General features: G+C 43.6%; 3 protein-coding genes and 2 non-coding genes across 10 annotated transcripts in view; 4 read left to right on the top strand and 1 right to left on the bottom strand.

The window, feature by feature from the left end:
* Positions 1 to 913: 913 nt before the first annotated feature.
* On the top strand, positions 914 to 8,901 carry slc25a38b (solute carrier family 25 member 38b). 6 transcript variants are annotated; one of them, XM_027021962.2, is made up of 8 exons: positions 914 to 1,035; positions 1,776 to 1,875; positions 4,334 to 4,458; positions 4,677 to 4,761; positions 4,973 to 5,152; positions 5,723 to 5,891; positions 6,227 to 6,393; positions 7,397 to 8,901. In XM_027021962.2, exons 2-8 carry the CDS (start codon positions 1,861 to 1,863, stop codon positions 7,517 to 7,519), a joined length of 864 nt encoding a protein of 287 aa, XP_026877763.1. In that variant the 5' UTR covers positions 914 to 1,035; positions 1,776 to 1,860; the 3' UTR covers positions 7,520 to 8,901. The 6 variants fall into 6 exon arrangements, with proteins under 6 accessions (XP_026877763.1, XP_026877765.1, XP_026877764.1 ...); XM_027021964.2 differs by lacking the exon at positions 914 to 1,035 and adding an exon at positions 1,042 to 1,646; XM_027021963.2 differs by lacking the exon at positions 914 to 1,035 and adding an exon at positions 1,042 to 1,660.
* Positions 8,902 to 10,354: 1,453 nt separating this feature from the next.
* On the top strand, positions 10,355 to 13,267 carry rpsa (ribosomal protein SA). The gene is made up of 8 exons (XM_027021967.2): positions 10,355 to 10,429; positions 11,138 to 11,309; positions 11,393 to 11,511; positions 11,942 to 12,187; positions 12,388 to 12,516; positions 12,718 to 12,886; positions 12,981 to 13,022; positions 13,112 to 13,267. The coding sequence occupies exons 2-8, from the start codon at positions 11,177 to 11,179 to the stop codon at positions 13,204 to 13,206; spliced, it is 933 nt and encodes a 310-aa protein (XP_026877768.2). The 5' UTR covers positions 10,355 to 10,429; positions 11,138 to 11,176; the 3' UTR covers positions 13,207 to 13,267.
* Positions 11,579 to 11,718, top strand: LOC113584801. The gene has a single exon (XR_003411441.2). It is a non-coding gene; the product is annotated as a small nucleolar RNA SNORA62/SNORA6 family (small nucleolar RNA).
* Positions 13,268 to 13,527: 260 nt separating the features above from the next.
* Positions 13,528 to 13,600, bottom strand: trnar-ccu. Its single transcript has one exon. It is a non-coding gene; the product is annotated as a tRNA-Arg (tRNA).
* Positions 13,601 to 13,846: 246 nt separating this feature from the next.
* The window catches only part of ttc26 (tetratricopeptide repeat domain 26), a 5,998-nt gene continuing 2,874 nt past the window's right edge, over positions 13,847 to 16,970 (top strand). Inside the window, exons 1-10 of the mRNA XM_027021926.2 lie at positions 13,847 to 13,863; positions 14,127 to 14,198; positions 14,401 to 14,547; positions 14,784 to 14,876; positions 15,037 to 15,151; positions 15,262 to 15,311; positions 15,420 to 15,565; positions 15,860 to 16,031; positions 16,480 to 16,657; positions 16,750 to 16,805. Coding sequence (XP_026877727.2) covers positions 14,196 to 14,198; positions 14,401 to 14,547; positions 14,784 to 14,876; positions 15,037 to 15,151; positions 15,262 to 15,311; positions 15,420 to 15,565; positions 15,860 to 16,031; positions 16,480 to 16,657; positions 16,750 to 16,805 — 960 coding nt within the window. The 5' untranslated portion in view covers positions 13,847 to 13,863; positions 14,127 to 14,195. The remainder of the gene's footprint in view (positions 13,864 to 14,126; positions 14,199 to 14,400; positions 14,548 to 14,783; positions 14,877 to 15,036; positions 15,152 to 15,261; positions 15,312 to 15,419; positions 15,566 to 15,859; positions 16,032 to 16,479; positions 16,658 to 16,749; positions 16,806 to 16,970) is intronic.

Raw genomic sequence — 16,970 nt, 5'->3', positions numbered from 1 at the left:
AGTTCAAGTTAACAGTTTACACAGTGCGAGAAGTCCAATCAAAACTGATTCACTTAAGCCTTAACTATATAGGTTACAGTATTTTTGTACAATTAGTTCATTGAGGTGTTCATGGATGTCTGGTGGAGGGATTTGTTCTTAAAATGGAGTTTTGCTCCATGTGCCTTTTCCATGTTGTGGAGAGCCCTTCACTGTCTCTCTGCTGCCTGAACTAAGTAACTCCTCCAGTGTGCTGATCTGCTCTTTGCCTTCATCTCTGGTTGGTATTCTGCTGTAATTCAGTCCCACTGGAGTACAAGTGACTTTTGCATTAAAGTGAGAACCATGATTCTAATCCTTGCACCTAGTTTTATCTTCCTTTTGTGGCTATGTATTGTACTTTTTGCTTCTTTTTTTCTCTCTCCCCCCCTAATCTTGCTCATGATGGCATGTCATTAAAGAAGCGTTCAACTGCATTGAGTGTTTGTGAGAACTGGATAGCTGTAGTTGCATGGCCCAAATTCTAGATGCAGTATATTATAGTAAACGTGCAGAGGTCGTTACAAATGAGTAATACGCATGGATTACTGCACAAATACTGTTTGTCTGTTCTTAAGGTGAGCAAGCAAAGTGCCTATGAATGCACAGCTGATAACGGACCTCTGTCCAAAACGTTGTTTCTCTAGAAACGATACTACAACTTTTGCATGGAAATGACCATAGCACTCCGGTAACTCCGTTAGACCGTTTGCAAAAGTCTTCCATGAGCGGGTCTCGTTGCCACTTAGTTACTCATTGTACCAGAATTACCACTGGAAAAAGCTTGCTGGAACTGGTTCCAGACTGGTGTTTGGGAAGCCACGCAAGGAGACGAACCAACGTAAAATACGTAGGTAGCCAAGTGTTTGCTAGTCACTTAGCTACATACGCAAGTCTCATACCGAAAAAACGCAGTGCCGTGACCATTTAGCTATAGTAGGTTATATGATCCTGGAGGTGTATTCTCGACAAAGGTTCTTCAAATGTTTTGGCTAACACTAATAAGACCGATAATAGGTAAGTTTTATACAGTTAGCTGGCTTATAAGGGGCTGAACTGTAGCCAAGTTAAGATATGGTTAGCGAGGATAGTAAGTTCGCGCTACGCTAACTAATTTAGCTCATAATATTGGCTAACCTAGTTAGCTTCGCCAGTAGCCAAGTTACAGCTGAGGTTAGCTGGCTGACATTCCGTCGTGCTTTTGGGAATTTGAAATTCTACGCAGAAACGGGGGGAACGTCAGGACGCAGACCGCCGTCTCACCCGTTGAACGTTTGTAGTTCGCCGTCCATAGAAAATGCGGAGGCTCTAGAAAGCCGGGTCCTTTCTCGTAAGCCAGCTTGCTACCGTCAACGGTCCCCTCAGGCTTGCTAGTTAGCCTATACTTGTGACTGACAACTCGCCACTTCTCCCGCAAATGATTGCACGACAAACGCCCATAGCTAAACACTTTCTTCGTAATAGTGCTTCCGAGTAACGTTATTTTGTAACGACGCTGTCGGAGATTTATAGATGAGGCAACGCTTAGTTTCAAACGAGCTAGCGTTAGCTAGCGTTACGGTAGCTAATTGCGGCGAGATGCTCGTCGCGAGACGTCCGCCCCTCGTCATCTGCGGTCCTTAATCGAGGTAAACGTTCTCAGGTAAACTTTATCCCGCTACTTTAGACTGCACAGCCCGCGTTCAGTAGATTATTGTCAAATAATTATGCCACTTTCAACCCTGTAAAAAAACCTTATGTCTCGTTTCAAACTACAGGTGTACTGTAACGGACAACACGACGGCCAGAGAGGGCGGCGAGGCGCGGGAGTCGCGCTCTTCCTCTCCACAACATTCGGCCGCCATGGAGGTTGCCCTTGTAAGTTCTTCGTGTGGATGGACTGTTACCTTCAAAACAGTCATGTTATCACGTCAAAGGTGAAATATTATCGCATGTCTTATTCAAAATAAAAATGACTGACATGCGTGTTTGTATTATGCCTCTAGGGTTGTCTGCTGTGTTTCAGGCTCTAATATACTTTCAAGTTTATTGTATGTTGAAAATGTAGAAGGCAGAGCTGGTCCATTACCTGCTCGCTGGTTAGCTGGACTGGGAGTGTTGATTTAGACCTATACACCTTGGCATGGGTCCAAAGGTCTGAGCCCTGAGCCCTCTACCAGGAAATGTTTTTATTTCATAATTTGTCAAGATATAATACAATAATTATTATTGTTCTATTATTTATTAATTACAATAATTGTAATTATTGTTCATTAATACTTTTATTATTCATTAATTAGTTTAATAATCTTTGCACATATTTGCTTAGTTTTTGCAATATATTGTCACACATTACACAGATGTTAGCTATGACACATGTTATTGTATACTATCATTGCTGTCTCTAGTGCTGTAACTATGAAGAAGGGATTTTGTTGAAAAATATTTCCCAGATGTTTGTAGCAGTGACAAAGGAGCTCAGTAAAGAAGTCTGAAGGCAAACTGTTGGCTAAAAAAACAAAATCCTTGTTCCAAATTGCTCAGCCTTTTGTAGATTTTGGTAGTGCGTTCAGACTTTTGGACCCTAAAATGTGTCTCCAGGAGCAGTCCTGTCTACTGAGATCACGTTAATGTTTGAGCCACTTAAAAAGCTTGCTAATAGTTCTCCAGCCAGGCAGGATTAGCAGAGCTCTGTCAGAAGTAAAGCAGGAGTTAGAGCATTCTGATTACCACTCAAGGGTTGGGAAAGTGTAACCTAAACTTCCTGTCACTGGCTGGGTCCCTGTTGGTTGACATGGAGTGGTGCGGCTGGTTTGTGTGTAGAATGGATTGTGATGGAGCGGTCTGAGGAGGAAGGCTGTCATAGCCACGCTGAAATTACAATGGCAGCCTGCTGCTGGGAGCGAATGCATAACCCGCTTTTACAAGCTGGGGCTGCACACATAAACATGGCACTTTTGATTGTTTGGAAATGTAAGGTGCAATAGCCTGTAACAGCTATAGACACACTCACTACCTCATTCTTTCTCAAACATGTATGCGTGCGTGCACACACACACACACACACCTTCGTCAACATGACTTGTGTCATTTTGTGAAAACACGATCCGGCAGAGGAGGATACAAAGAGCAAGCGCTTTTTGTGTGGTTTGTGTGTGTGTGTGTGTGTGTGTGTGTGTGTGTGTGTGTGTGTGTGTGTGTGTGTGTGTGTGTGTGTGTGTGTGTGTGTGTGTGTGAGAGAGAGAGCGGAGACAGAAAAGCAGAGACTCTTGTGGATTAAAGCTGCTGAAGCTGTTTTAGGGAAGGCAGAAAGAGGGAGAGAGAGAGGCTCAGCAGGCTCACGGTGTTTTAGACAAGCAGCCAGAGAAACGGAGGGAGGGAGGCAGATGTGGGGGTTTGTTATACTGTGATATGGGGCTTTGCTCTCATAGTGTGATGAGCCATTTGTAGCAGCAAAGAGAATAAGAAATGCAGGACAAAAAGGACTCTCCATGCAAATCACCCAGTGGCCTGGGCAAGGTAGGTGAGATTAGTGTGCGTGTGAGCGTGCCTGCGTGTAAAGCTATGGAGTGGTAGCAATCCATGTGTACTCACGCATCTGTTTATTTCAAAGTCAAATCCTGGACATATAAAGTATGTGTTAGTTTGTCTGTGCTGTGGCTTTTGTTGTGTGTGTGTGTGTGTGTGTGTGTGTGTGTGTTTGTGCGTTTTTCCCTGTAGCATGTAAATACTGAGTAAAGTTGAGAATGATAAAGTATGACACTTGTCATATTTGTCCTGCGTGTGAGGTGCCTGTCTGCACATGTCTTCGTCATGTAGTGTGTGCTCATGTGTGTGTCAGCAGGCCTTTGCTGCATGTCCTTAAATTAGCTGGTGTGATAATGCAGAGAAGACGATGTAATCACAGTGCTAGATAATAAGACAGTCTGCATCTGATGATTGTGTAAATCGCTGTTCTGTTATGTGATTTTTGGTGATCATACCATTACTGAGCTTGTATTTTAAGGTGTGTGCGTGTGTTGGTATCAGTGCTATCTTGATCACCCTTTGTATATCTTTTCTTTTTTGTTAATGTGCATTGTGTTTTCAGTCTGATCATATTCTAACATATTTCTCTTAGAAATGTATTACACTCATATGTCCAAGCTTAATAAAGGCTTTAAAAATAAGGGTTTCTAATTATGTAGTTCAACTTATTGTGTTTTGTTATTTATGTAAATAATTCAAGTATTCGAAATCAAATTAGTTTGGTATGAAGTTATAGGTACTAAATGTTGTAACAGCCTCTCTGTCTCTCTCTGTCTCTCTCTCTCTCTCTCTCTCTCTCTCTCTCCAGGCTCATCCTGCTCTAAAGGCATTTATGTGTGGGTCACTCAGTGGGACGTGCTCCACACTGCTCTTCCAGCCACTGGACCTGGTGAAGACACGTCTGCAGACGCTGCAGAACAACATGCGCCCGGGGTGAGTTCCTCCCAGTGCCCCTCCCACTGTCTGGAGACAGACTGGGACTCTGGACCACTGTTCCTGTGCTGAAATGAGACTAGTCACTTTATTCCTATCGAGACCCCTATGGAGTGAGTGCAACACACCCTCGCTGAGCTGCCTTGTGTATCTCCGTCATCGGTGCTGTGCCTCTATGTCTTTGTAAATCTCCCCCTTTCTTTTTTTCTGTGCCACAGTTCTCCAAAGGTTGGCATGCTGAGTGTGTTCATCACTGTAGTCCGGACAGAGAGGTTGTTTGGCCTGTGGAAAGGTGTCTCTCCGGTGAGAATCAGCCTGGGCTGGGTATCTCAAAAGCATTGTAAAACTGAACACTCTCTCTCTCTCTCTCTCTCTCTCTCTCTCATTTAAGATGATCTTAACACTATGATGATTTTGGGAAACAAGCTGTGATCTCTCTCTCCCTCTCCCTCTCCCTCTGCCTCATTCCCTCCCCCTCTCCTCCATCTTCTCCTCCACCCCCACCCCCCTGCAGTCGTTCATGCGCTGCATCCCAGGCGTAGGGATCTACTTCAGCACGTATTACTCGCTGAAGCAGCGCTTCTTTCAGGAGCGAGCCCCTAACGCGGGCGAGGCCGTCCTGCTCGGAGCAGGGGCGCGCTGTGTGGCCGGGGTCGCCATGCTGCCTGTCACAGTCATCAAAACGCGATTCGAGGTCAGTGGCAGCACACTGGAGAGGCTCTGCACAGAAACCTCTCCAGTAGAGGTTTGAACCATTAAAGACCTTTTAACATATTAAAACAATCATCTGCTCTGCATTGGGTGATTTTTTTTTTATTTATTTATTTTTTTTTTTTTATCAATTATTTATTTATGTCTTTATTTATTTATTTTTACAGTAACAACAATAGAGATAGTGACAGATTGAATACTGACAGCGATTGTTACATTTACATTTTGTTGGTTGTAATTATATTTTGAGTAGGTTGTGTAAGTTTTCAGTTTGGGGTTTAATAAAGTGATGTGGGCTTGGTCTGAGAGGGTGGTGGTGGTGTTGCTGCTCTTTCACCAGTGTGTGTTCGGTACGGCTTTGACAGCTGGTGATCTGTACTAGTAATCTATAATCATGCTGGTTGTTTTTTGTGGACAGGAGCAGACCACTGGCCCAGTTTTATTTAGAATAACCCTTTTTACAGAAGCCTTGGTCTAGAGCAGTAAGGAGCAAGCCAAAGAAAGGAAAAAACGTGTGTGTGCATGTGTATGTACGTGCGTGTGTGTGTTTCAGAGTGGGCGGTATAACTACATAAGTGTTCTAGGGGCATTGAGGAATGTGTGTGAGACGGAGGGCCCAAGAGCATTATACTCGGGTCTTGTGGCCACCCTGCTCAGAGACGCACCCTTCTCCGGGATCTATGTCATGTTCTACAGCCAGGCCAAGAAGGCCCTGCCCCACGGTCAGCACCTGCACACCTGCACCTTACACTGGTGTGTGTGTGTGTGTGTGAGAGAGAGAAAATGAGAATGAATGTGTGGTGAGGGGAACAAACTGCTCTGTAGTTGTCGTGTTTTGTTTTGTTTTAAGACAGTGTTGCTTTAATCTCACTTCCCACTTGGGCAGAAAGAGCTCAATCCTTACATGCTTATATCAAAAGAGTTGTGAAAGTGGCCCATCATCTCTAGGGATTTCTGCTTCACTTCTGCCTTTCACCTTCAGCCATAGGCAAGCTGCTGAGTTACAGAACTTAGGAAGATCAGTGAGTTCATTATTCTTGTCTGCTTTGTGTCTCAGAAGTCAGCTCATCAGGTCTGGCCCCGGTGGTGAATTTCGGGTGTGGGGTTGTGGCAGGCATTTTGGCATCTCTGGCCACCCAGCCAGCTGATGTAGTGAAGACTCACATGCAAGTGAGTCCAGCGCTGTACCGCAGGACCTGTGATGCCATGCGCTTCATCTACGCCGTAAGTCACCACACACACACACACACACACCATCATATACACAAGAACTGCTGTGTTCAGTGGTTCATTACTCTCTCTGGCTCTCTCTCACACAACTCCAAAACCTTTGTGCTCCACAAATCAAATAACTTTTGATAAAAGAAAACAGATTTTCCATTAGTTTGACTGGTCATTAGTCAAAATTATTCAAAGCTGAGCTGCAATATACAAAAAAAAAAAAGAAAACCTGGATCCCTTTATTTCTAAAATAAAAGCATTTCAGACTGGAAGGGTACTTTGGACACCACTTTTCAGTCAAGTGTGTGAAGTTGTTAAACTCCCCCTGCCGATCCTGGACTACGCCACCCTGCTTCCCAGGTGTAATGCCTACATGCAGCTGCTGAAGGCTAAAGCAAATGAAGCTGATGAGCCAAGTCTAATCCCAGTGCAGGTGCATCACTGGGGCCATCACCTTTCCTTCACTCACTTTGTTTTAAAACTCTCCATTCTGCTACTGTCCTGATCATATGGAAAACTCAAACTGTGATCCCAGTCCCAAATAGACCTGCAACAAGACATCTTCCATTTATTACATATGTACAGATGATGCAGCCTTTGTAGGACAATTCTGTGATCATGACTCATAGGAACAGCTCCTTTTGGACCTTTTGCCAGCAGCTTCCTCACACCTCACACACAGAGACACATATGTCACAGGTGCTGGAGAGTGGCAGAGGGTGGTGCTTTCACACACACATTTATTATCGACAGCATCAGCTTCAACTGACACACCCTGGACGTTTGCAGATGTCATCAACATCTGTCATTCCTCTCCATCATCCAGCCACGTCTTTTGCAGTATTTCTGAGCCAGTACTGTAACGCTGTACTAAGCCTACGCTGTAACATGGAAACGTGTTTCTTTAACATGCTAAATGCTACAAGTCAAAACAAATTGGTCACACAGCTGCTAGAATCGTCAGCCTGTAAATCTAACCTAATCTCTCTCTCTCCCTCCCCCACAGGAACATGGATTGGGGGGGTTCTTTCGGGGAGCTGTTCCTCGATCACTGCGAAGGACTTTGATGGCTGCCATGGCCTGGACTGTTTATGAGCAGCTGATGGAACAAATGGGTCTCAAATCCTGAGGAAACACTTCACATATATATACACACACACACACACTCATGGTATGGTGGTGGGGTGAGGTGGGAGAGTGAGGACATTTTTATGGGCTTAAGGATGCAAAACAGTATGCGAGTTGGGACTCTTAGTTGGGATGCTTAAAGCTAAAATGGATGACTTTGCTAATAGGTCCCAGCAGCAGACACTGACACCTCACACCAAAAACTCACACTCGTTCATGCACAAATCACACACTCAAACACTCCTGTAAACAAGATGCACTTACACACTCCTGTACACGCAACCCCAAACTTAACTCTCACAAACTCCAAAAACAAATATTTATCCCTTTAGAGAGAGACCCCCCCCCCCCAAACAACACAATCATTTAATGAAACACTCCCCATGAAGGCAACCATAACTGTCTCAGAGGGGCATAAACAGCAATTCTGGATGTTATTCATACCTACACCCAGCCATCCCCCGTCCTCTACAGTACCTACACCCAGCCATCCCCTGTCCTTTACATTGCCTACACCCAGCTTTGCCCCTTTCCTCCACAATACCTACACCCAGCGTTGCCACTATGCTCTGACAACACCTACACCTAGGTTTTCCCCTATGCTCTGACAATCAGATGCAGAGACTGATGAGATGTGTTTACGCATATTGCTGCAGTTTGAGCAGGTCTGTGTTTTGTGTGCATGTGATGGTCAGTGCAATATAAAGCATGCTTTTTGACTCTGAACAGCGCTGCTGTCAGTATGTTTCAGAGCTTTGTTCTTAATTGCTTTGTGTTATTCTGCTCTATGTGTGTATATGTGTACAAGAGAGGGAGCATAGTCTATTGTCAGTCAGCTGTCAGCATTGGTCCCTTAATGGATTATTAATATATAATTATTGTCCGATATACTCTTACAAAAAAGAAGAAAGTGTCAGTTGCAGTCATAATAGCTGTCAGTAAAGTCCATCCTTCAATTGTTCTGATTGTAGCTTTAATTAGCTGGTCTGTCATGCTGTCCAGTCGTGCTGTCCCCTCTTTACAGGGTATCGGGTACCTCAGCTGTTCCACTTCAGGTCTCCACATGGTGAGTCATGATGAGTCACATACAATGGCACTGTGGACAGTCACAGTAAATGAACGAATAAATAATTTATTACACATTGCAAGGGATTGAAAATCCAATCACTCCAACATTATATGTTGCCTAGATGGGTGGTGTTGTGAGTCCCATATGTAAAACTACATAGTCTCACCAGTGGTAAACACAGCAACAATAATAATGGAATTAGTACATTTCCCATCAGCCTCTGTTATTTGTTGTGCACATAAAATGTGATGGTATTGTACCCCACTGTCACAGACACAGCCAGCGTTTAGCTCTCTGTGGCTGCTGTGAGAAAGCCAACAATAAAAGGACATAGGATGTAGTATGTATTTAGTACACAGTCATGTGTGTATTGATCCACTTAGGGGCGTTTATAAAGGCCTCTGCTGACATTTGTTGAAACACTGAAGTGACTGGAATGTATGTGAGCCAGAATGCAACATGTGATGCTTAGGGTGTAAAAAAAAAAAAAAAAAAGCCAGATGCTGCTCTTGACATTTAGGGTGTGTAATTGTTCATAATAAAATAAGTTATGTAAGGGTTGTAGAATTGAACTGAATCATTTGGGGGCTGAGGTGTTTTAATTTTAATATGTATATATATATATATATATATATATATATATATATATATATATATATATATAAAATATATATATATATATATATATATGTATATGTATGTATATATATATATATATATATATATATATATATATATATATATAGAGAGAGAGAGAGAGAGTTTCGTTTTTTTTTTTCTCCTCCCACGTCATAGTCTGTGAATGCACTTTAATGCAGCACACACTCTACACTCCAGCTAGATTTTAACAGTCTGTGGATTTGCCATACTCTACAGAATGGAAACGACTTTCTTACGAGTACTGTTGTTCAGTATTGTTTTCGTTTTGTCATGCTGTCTTTGCCATAGATGATTTCTGACTGGAGTTTTGGAGACAAATGCAGTGCCTATTTTAATATGTGAATAAATTTGCATTGTTTTTATAAACACTCTTGACTGACTTATTCTCTAGGGACTGATCTATTCAGAAAACGAGTCTCCTGAGAGACCTTAGACTTAAGTATTTGATGTGAGCAAAAAATCTTTTTACAAATCATAAAATATGCTATTTAGCTATATATTATATATGGTTTTTACATAAAAAAAACAACAACTAATACCCCCTTATTCTCTCCTCTGAGGATGATTACACACATACTGATGCAGCTCTATTTGTGTTCTCAGTAATTGTAGCTTGTCTTCCTTTATAGGAGGCAGACAGACACAACTTTTGTAGGCTATATATGACCTTACGACCAAGATTAGAGAAATTAATTAATTCATTCATCTATATTAGAATCTAGGTCTGGAATAAATAAAACTACACCTGGAGAAGGTGTATAGCATTATGCAGTATCAGGGTTTAACATATTTAATAAAGATCTTTCATTTTTAAAAAATGAAATCCTTTTCAGATACATTGTCCACCTAAAGGACACAAGCCCATCAGTTCTGGCCTGTCATAAAACCTGTGCAGCTTGTGTCTGTATACGGTTTTCAGGGCTGTGAAGAACACGGGAGAAGAATAGGGACAGCTTTGAGTTATACATGGGCACAGTTTCTTTTGATGGGTTTTCATGTGCGCGATGTTTTGGGCTGATTTATTAGAGGTTCCCCTGTGCGGTAGGGGGCAGTGTGGCGCTTCTCTGACTTGAGTAGTTCCGAAGTAGACACGTCTACCGCTGGAATATATAATTGACGTCATGTGGCTGTACGGCCTCTTTTTACCGCGAGGCGCAGAACTCCACACGGCGTTGTCTCGTGGTAAGCGCCGGTTTGTACATTACATTGGTTTTAAACTGACTAGAAACGTCGGTTTATTGTTTAAATAAAGCATTATGGGTTACAGTAAGTGTTCCGCAGTCCAATGCCACGCAATCAGCGTAAAAAGCGCTTTTACCGGGTTCGCTTTGAGGTGACTAGGCCAGGGCCTCGTTAGCTACGTTAGCCTAGCTAGCTTTAGAGCGACGAGCGATGTCTCCATCGCCGGACGCGCGTGTCGTCCACCTGGTCGGGTGCGATGAACGTGCGGCAGGGCGCCATTACCTTTAGTCTGCCGCTTTGACAGTGTAGCTAACGCCAGCTTTGTTAGGACTTAGGTGATTAACTTAATTAACTTGATGAACTTGGGGGGCGGCCGGTTTACAGGTCGGTTAGCTTGCTGGGCCTTCCTGATTCAGCTCAGCTGCCGTCACTTTACTGTCTCTACTGAAGTTAATACCGAGCAAGTGTTGCAAACGTCACTGTTGCAGCCTGATACCGGTGTAGGTGTTCGGGTGTCGGAAATGTGCTAGAGTGAGCATGATAGCTTTTCGCTAACACCATGATGGTTTCTGCCCCGTGACTGGGTTTAGTAACCTGAACTAACTACACTTCCTTAACGTTTACCTAAAACACACTAGCAAAGTGCCATTAAACCTTCAAATGTGGATCTATCTGGTAACTAATGTTTCTGTTTGCTACTGCCCCCAGCTCTCCCACTAAACTCGTTACGCAGGGAAAGTGGTCACGATGTCCGGAGGTCTGGATGTCCTTCAAATGAAGGAGGAAGATGTGCTGAAATTCCTGGCTGCGGGAACACATCTTGGTGGAACCAACCTGGACTACCAGATGGAACAGTACGTGTACAAAAGAAAGAGTGATGGTAAGAGAGACCTACTTTTTCCAGTTGTTCCTGTGCTGTTTGACTGCTGGGTGTTATGCTCTAAAGAACCGACACTGTTACAGGCATTTACATCATCAACCTGAAGAAGACCTGGGAAAAGCTGCTGCTGGCTGCCAGAGCAATCGTTGCCATTGAGAACCCCGCTGACGTATGCGTCATCTCCTCCCGGAACACTGGCCAGGTAACCACAGGAACAGCATCTCTGAGGCAGACCACTGGCTGTGCGTTCAGAGCTAGCTGGGATGACGAGGGCACACTGTTAAAGCCTGGCACCAGCGTTGGTGTTTGGGTGTCGGAAGTGTGCTAGAGTGAGTAGGCCGGGTTTTCGCTAACACCATGAGGGCTTCTGCCCCATGACTGGGGTTTGATAGTGACTTGAGCTACACTTCCTTACATCATGGGTATATTTCTTATAACGGTTTTTAAAGTTCAGAGTTTAGCTTTTACTTAATGAGAATAGGTGTTTTATGATCTTTAGGTATTCATACTTTATTGAAGAAATGTTTGATCTACCCCCTCCCCCTGCATTTGTCCTAATAGACTTGTTATATAGATACTGCTGCTTCAGTGTTCTGGTTTTCTCCATAAGTGGGTTTGTTGGTTTCTTTCAGAGGGCGGTGCTCAAATTCGCCTCTGCCACTGGAGCTACCACCTTTGCTGGGCGTTTCACCCCTGGAACTTTCACCAATCAGATTCAGGCTGCCTTCCGGGAGCCCCGCCTCCTGGTTGTCACTGATCCACGCGCTGACCACCAGCCCCTGACTGAGGCATCATACGTAAACATTCCCACCATTGCCCTCTGCAACACAGACTCCCCTCTCAGATATGTGGACATCGCCATCCCATGCAACAACAAGGTACCACCTGATACTGACCGCCACCTGATATTGACTTTAAACAGCTACAAGCGGTCAGTTTTTATTTTGCCACTGGACTGTTAGCCAATACTGATGTAGATTAACCAAGGTCTTAATGACAAGGTGAACCACTATGACTAGTTAGTTTGGGGGGGGTATACATTGTTTTGATCTTACTATAAGCCTGTGTCTTTGGTCAGGGTCCTCACTCTGTGGGTCTAATGTGGTGGATGTTGGCCCGGGAGGTTTTGCGCATGAGGGGTACCATCTCACGGGAGCATCCCTGGGAGGTCATGCCTGATCTGTACTTCTACAGAGACCCTGAAGAGGTGAGACACTCCAGCCCTGACAGCTTGCAATAGCCCTTCCAAGTTTTTACACTTCCAAATTCAGTAGCTTACAAGTCTGAACTAGAACCTGTCAACCATTATTTGTTCTTGCACCAAGTTGCACAGACGTAACTGACTTCAGCTCCGAACACGAAGCTTTGAGTGGTATGACTTGGTCTCATTTTCCTCTCCTCCATGCAGATTGAGAAGGAGGAGCAGGCAGCAGCGGAGAAGGCTGTGGGCAAGGAGGAGTTCCAGGGTGAATGGACCGCACCTGTGGCCGATTTTGCCCAACCCGAGGTGGCTGACTGGTCTGAAGGGGTGCAGGTACCGTCTGTGCCAATCCAGCAATTCCCTGCTAGCATAGAGGGTGAGCAGAACTGCCGTCCTAGGTCTTCGGCCTTTCTAGCTTTCAGTTTTACTTTGGGCCGTTTTGACGTGTTGGTTTTATTTGCCTTCTCCAGCTGCTTCTACCAAGGCTGCCCCCTCTACTGAGGTGTATGCTGGTAGGTTTTCTCTTCCATATCTTAACCATTAAATGCTGCTTTGTGCTCCTTGAGCTGTAAGTAATTGTGAATGTTTTTGCATTCATCAGAGGACTGGAGTGCTCAGCCTACTACTGAAGACTGGTCTGCAGCCCCCACTGCCCAGGCTGGGGACTGGGGTGGCTCCACTGCTGACTGGTCATAAACAGTGTCAAAGCACTGTGTTGCTGTTGAGTCAATAAACATGATTGCTTGTTTAAAGGGTTGGTGTGGTGTGTGTGTTTTTATTTTTTTATTTTATTTTTTTTTATTTTTTTTTTTTTCATTTTTCCTCCTAATGGCTTTTGAGCATGTCTAAATTCTTACATTGGCACTAATGGTGGTAATACAGGATAGAAGTTAGATAATCCAGTTGACCCTGGTCCAATTCCCATAAAGGTCTGAAATTGTTTAGTATAATGAAAAAAGGTAATGTTTTTAGGCCAAGTACAGATGAATCTTTATAAGCTGATTTAAAAAAAAATTACACCCCAGATGGGACTCGAACCCACAATCCCTGGCTTAGGAGGCCAGTGCCTTATCCATTAGGCCACTGGGGCTCTTCAGCAAATGAATTAAAACCTGATATTCTTGAAGAAGGTACTTTATATAAAGTATTTAAAATGAATGTATTTTTTACATTTTGTTGCCTAAGATTTATCTAGAACGGATGTGTTGTCACTATTATAAGCACAGGCTGGTGGACTTTTTTTGAATGGAAAAATGGTTGCTTAGCAACAGCGTGTTATGCCATGGTAAAAAATAAAAAGCTAAATAGCTAGCAGGTCAGCTAACGATAGCTAACTGAAGAACTAGACTGCAGGTTAGCTAGCTTGTTGTCTTAACGTTCTTTTGTGACACTCACGTTTCTATAAAAGTGTTACATTATTTTAAAAACAAGCAATACCTTTGAAGTTAGCTAGTGACTGATACTTAACTGGTCAGGGTTATAGCCAGCTAATTTACGTTTTGTAAGTTAGCTAACACTAAGCAAGCTAGCTACTGGATTAGCCAGCTGGCTACATGCAACGTAACTAGCTGCTATTTGTGCAAGGCATTCATTTTTTGCTTTATTCTTTGAACTAGTTATCGGCTACATTTTGACTGGCCATGGTTATAGTATGAAAAACGTGTTAATACAATTCACCATCAATCATGGTGAGTACAGAAACATCGGCTAGTTATCTAGTTACCAAATTATGCAAAAAAAACCCCTAACTTAATCTTACAATACGCCTACCAATCATTTGTAGCTAATTGTGTAATATTACATAATACAATGTAATATTATTAGCTAGCTAAATATCTGTAGTCACTTTCAAGACGTTTTTAACTGGATTATGTTAATCACATCGTACAGATTTTGTCTCGAATGAAGCCTGCAGTCTGGGGTGAGACCGCCGTTAACTCAACTGAGAAAAAAAGAAAAAATAAAACGAAAAAGACTCCACGCTTAGAAGACTATCTCAGCCAAAGAGACTATCTGGGAGCCCTCACACTGTTGGAGGTAACGTTACAAAACAAACGCACAAATGTATGTTTCATCGAACATGTTACTTACTTTTCATGTTACTTGTGATTTAACCGGCCACAAGTTTTGGTGAAGTTTGTTACGCTCCAGCTACTATACGACACTTTGTCACATCTGACACAGTCTTCGTTATATACATAAGACCCTCTGATGCCTCAGTGTTCTGTATATATGTATACAAACCCAATAATCTGCAGGCCATATAATTTTAGTTCCAACGGAATGGAGGTGTGGTGGAGGACAATGCAGACCTTTGGGTTGGATACTGTGCATTTCACCTGGGAGACCACAAGAGAGCTATGGAAGTCTGTATCTTTCACAGTATCTCTTTTCTTTCTATATATTTTTTGCAAGTGATTAGAACTCATATATGTTGTCAAAAAAATGTCTATACTCTAAATTCATAACTCCAGTTGATGGTTGTTTTACTGAGCAAAGTGACTTTGAATTTGTTTGGAACATTAGGAGTACAAGAGCCTGGCTGCTAGGCCAGACTGCCCGGCTGACGTCTGGGTCTACCTTGGATGCTCCCTCTTCTTTCTGGGTCTTTACAAAGAGGCAGAGGAGGTTGCATTCAAAGGTTCGCTAACTCCTTATGTGGCACAAACTGGCCACCTGTGGGAACTTTGTAAAATGTTACTGCAGTGGCTTGAACAGCAGCTGACGGTTTTCCTGTATCTTCTTTTTCAGGGCCAAAGAGCCAACTCCAAAACCGCCTACTCTTTCATTTGGCCCACAAGGTCTGTGGAGTTGCAGCAAAGGATAGGCTTTGTTGCCGCTAGCCACATAGAATGCAGAGTGACTCATAATGGTGTAGTAATGCTTACTCAACCTGTGTTGGTCTGTAGTTTAGTGATGAGAAGAAGCTGATGGGATTCCACCAGAACCTGGAGGATGTTACAGAGGACCAGCTGAGCTTGGCCTCCATCCACTACATGCGCTCCCACTACCAGGAGGCCATCGAAATCTACAAACGCATCCTGCTGCAGGACAGGTACATCACATCCCTTATACCAGTGTGAAAAGTGCAGTTAGCTCACCCCTTACACATACAGATCGGGAATGTAGATTTGATCATGTGAAAATGATGCAATGTTTCTTCCTGATCAATATGCTCCATAATTTACATGCCATATACACTGAGCATTTTCCAGTGAGGACTTGAAGACCAGCAATTCTGTACAGAACTTGGTGAACTCCACCTTGCTTTCATGTACGGTGTGTATGGTCTCTCTCGTGTGTGTGTGTGTGTGTGTGTGTGTGTGTGTGTGTGTGTGTGTGTGTGTAGGGAGTTATTGGCGCTGAATGTGTATGTAGCTCTGTGCTACTATAAACTGGATTACTATGACGTGTCCCAGGAGGTGCTGGCTGTGTACTTGCAGAGCATTCCAGACTCCACCATTGCCCTCAACCTCAAAGCCTGCAACCACTTCAGACTGTACAACGGCAAGGCAGCTGAGGTAAACAGACACACATGCACAGACGCAAGCGTGCTCTGGTTATACCACTTATACACTATGTTTGCATAAAGGCTGTGTGATCTAAGGTTTGCCTGTGTAGTAATGCAGTGTTACTGCAGTGTGCTTGTACATCTGTGTACATATAGGCTCTGGCGCAATGGATAGTGCGTTGGAAGGGTAAACGGAAGGGTGAAGCCAATCAAAGGTTGTGGGTTTGAGTCCCACTAGAGTTGTAGGTTTTCTGCTGAAACCAGATCCCAGCTCTTTAAACAGGTTTCCCCAAGTGCTTCACTCAGTGCAGCAAGGCATAAAGACACAGACATTCCAGGAGGCTTGGCTGTCCTTGCTGTGTGCACTGAATTGCTGTTAATAATTGTTTTTCCACCTATAAATTGCATTTTTGCTATTAAATATGTTCCCTCTGGTTTGAGAATATGTTCTTTGGCAGGCAGAGCTGAAGAACCTGATTGATATCTCCTCTAGCTCGTTTGAGTTTGCTAAGGAGCTAATCCGCCACAACCTGGTGGTGTTCCGTGGGGGGGACGGCGCCTTGCAGGTCCTGCCCCCTCTCATTGACGTCATCCCCGAGGCACGACTAAACCTGGTCATCTACTACCTCCGACAAGGTGGAAGCTCCACCCTGCATATTGCATACTGCACCCTACATCCTGTGTTTTCAGTCTGCAGTGCTATTCATCTCTCCCTTTTTTTGTCCTAGATGATGTTCAAGAAGCATACAATCTCATCAAAGACCTGGAGCCCACAACCCCTCAAGTAACAACCTGCCCCCCCCCCCATACTTCCTCTTGTTTTCTTTGTTTGCTGCATAACGTCTGATAAAGATGCTGAAAGGTCTTTATATGTGTGTTTGACTGACATGTATGTGTGTCCGTGTATGTGAGATTTAATGTGTGTGGATATCTCCTGTGAGAGAGTGAT

This window comes from Electrophorus electricus, chromosome 1 (assembly GCF_013358815.1).
Source record: "Electrophorus electricus isolate fEleEle1 chromosome 1, fEleEle1.pri, whole genome shotgun sequence".
NCBI lineage: Eukaryota > Metazoa > Chordata > Actinopteri > Gymnotiformes > Gymnotidae > Electrophorus > Electrophorus electricus.
This window is presented reverse-complemented; position numbering and strand designations above follow the sequence as displayed.

Bases quoted from the DNA above. Each gene is read 5' to 3' on its own strand.
- slc25a38b (XM_027021966.2), top strand. From the start codon at position 1,893: ATGGACTGTTACCTTCAAAACAGTCATGTTATCACGTCAAAG. The intron at 5,153-5,722 runs GTCAGTGGCAGC...TGTGTGTTTCAG, and splicing joins TCATCAAAACGCGATTCGAG to AGTGGGCGGTATAACTACAT. The intron at 5,892-6,226 runs GTCAGCACCTGC...TTTGTGTCTCAG, and splicing joins CAAGAAGGCCCTGCCCCACG to AAGTCAGCTCATCAGGTCTG.
- rpsa (XM_027021967.2), top strand. From the start codon at position 11,177: ATGTCCGGAGGTCTGGATGTCCTTCAAATGAAGGAGGAAGATGTGCTG. The intron at 12,188-12,387 runs GTACCACCTGAT...GTCTTTGGTCAG, and splicing joins CCATCCCATGCAACAACAAG to GGTCCTCACTCTGTGGGTCT. The intron at 12,517-12,717 runs GTGAGACACTCC...TCCTCCATGCAG, and splicing joins TCTACAGAGACCCTGAAGAG to ATTGAGAAGGAGGAGCAGGC.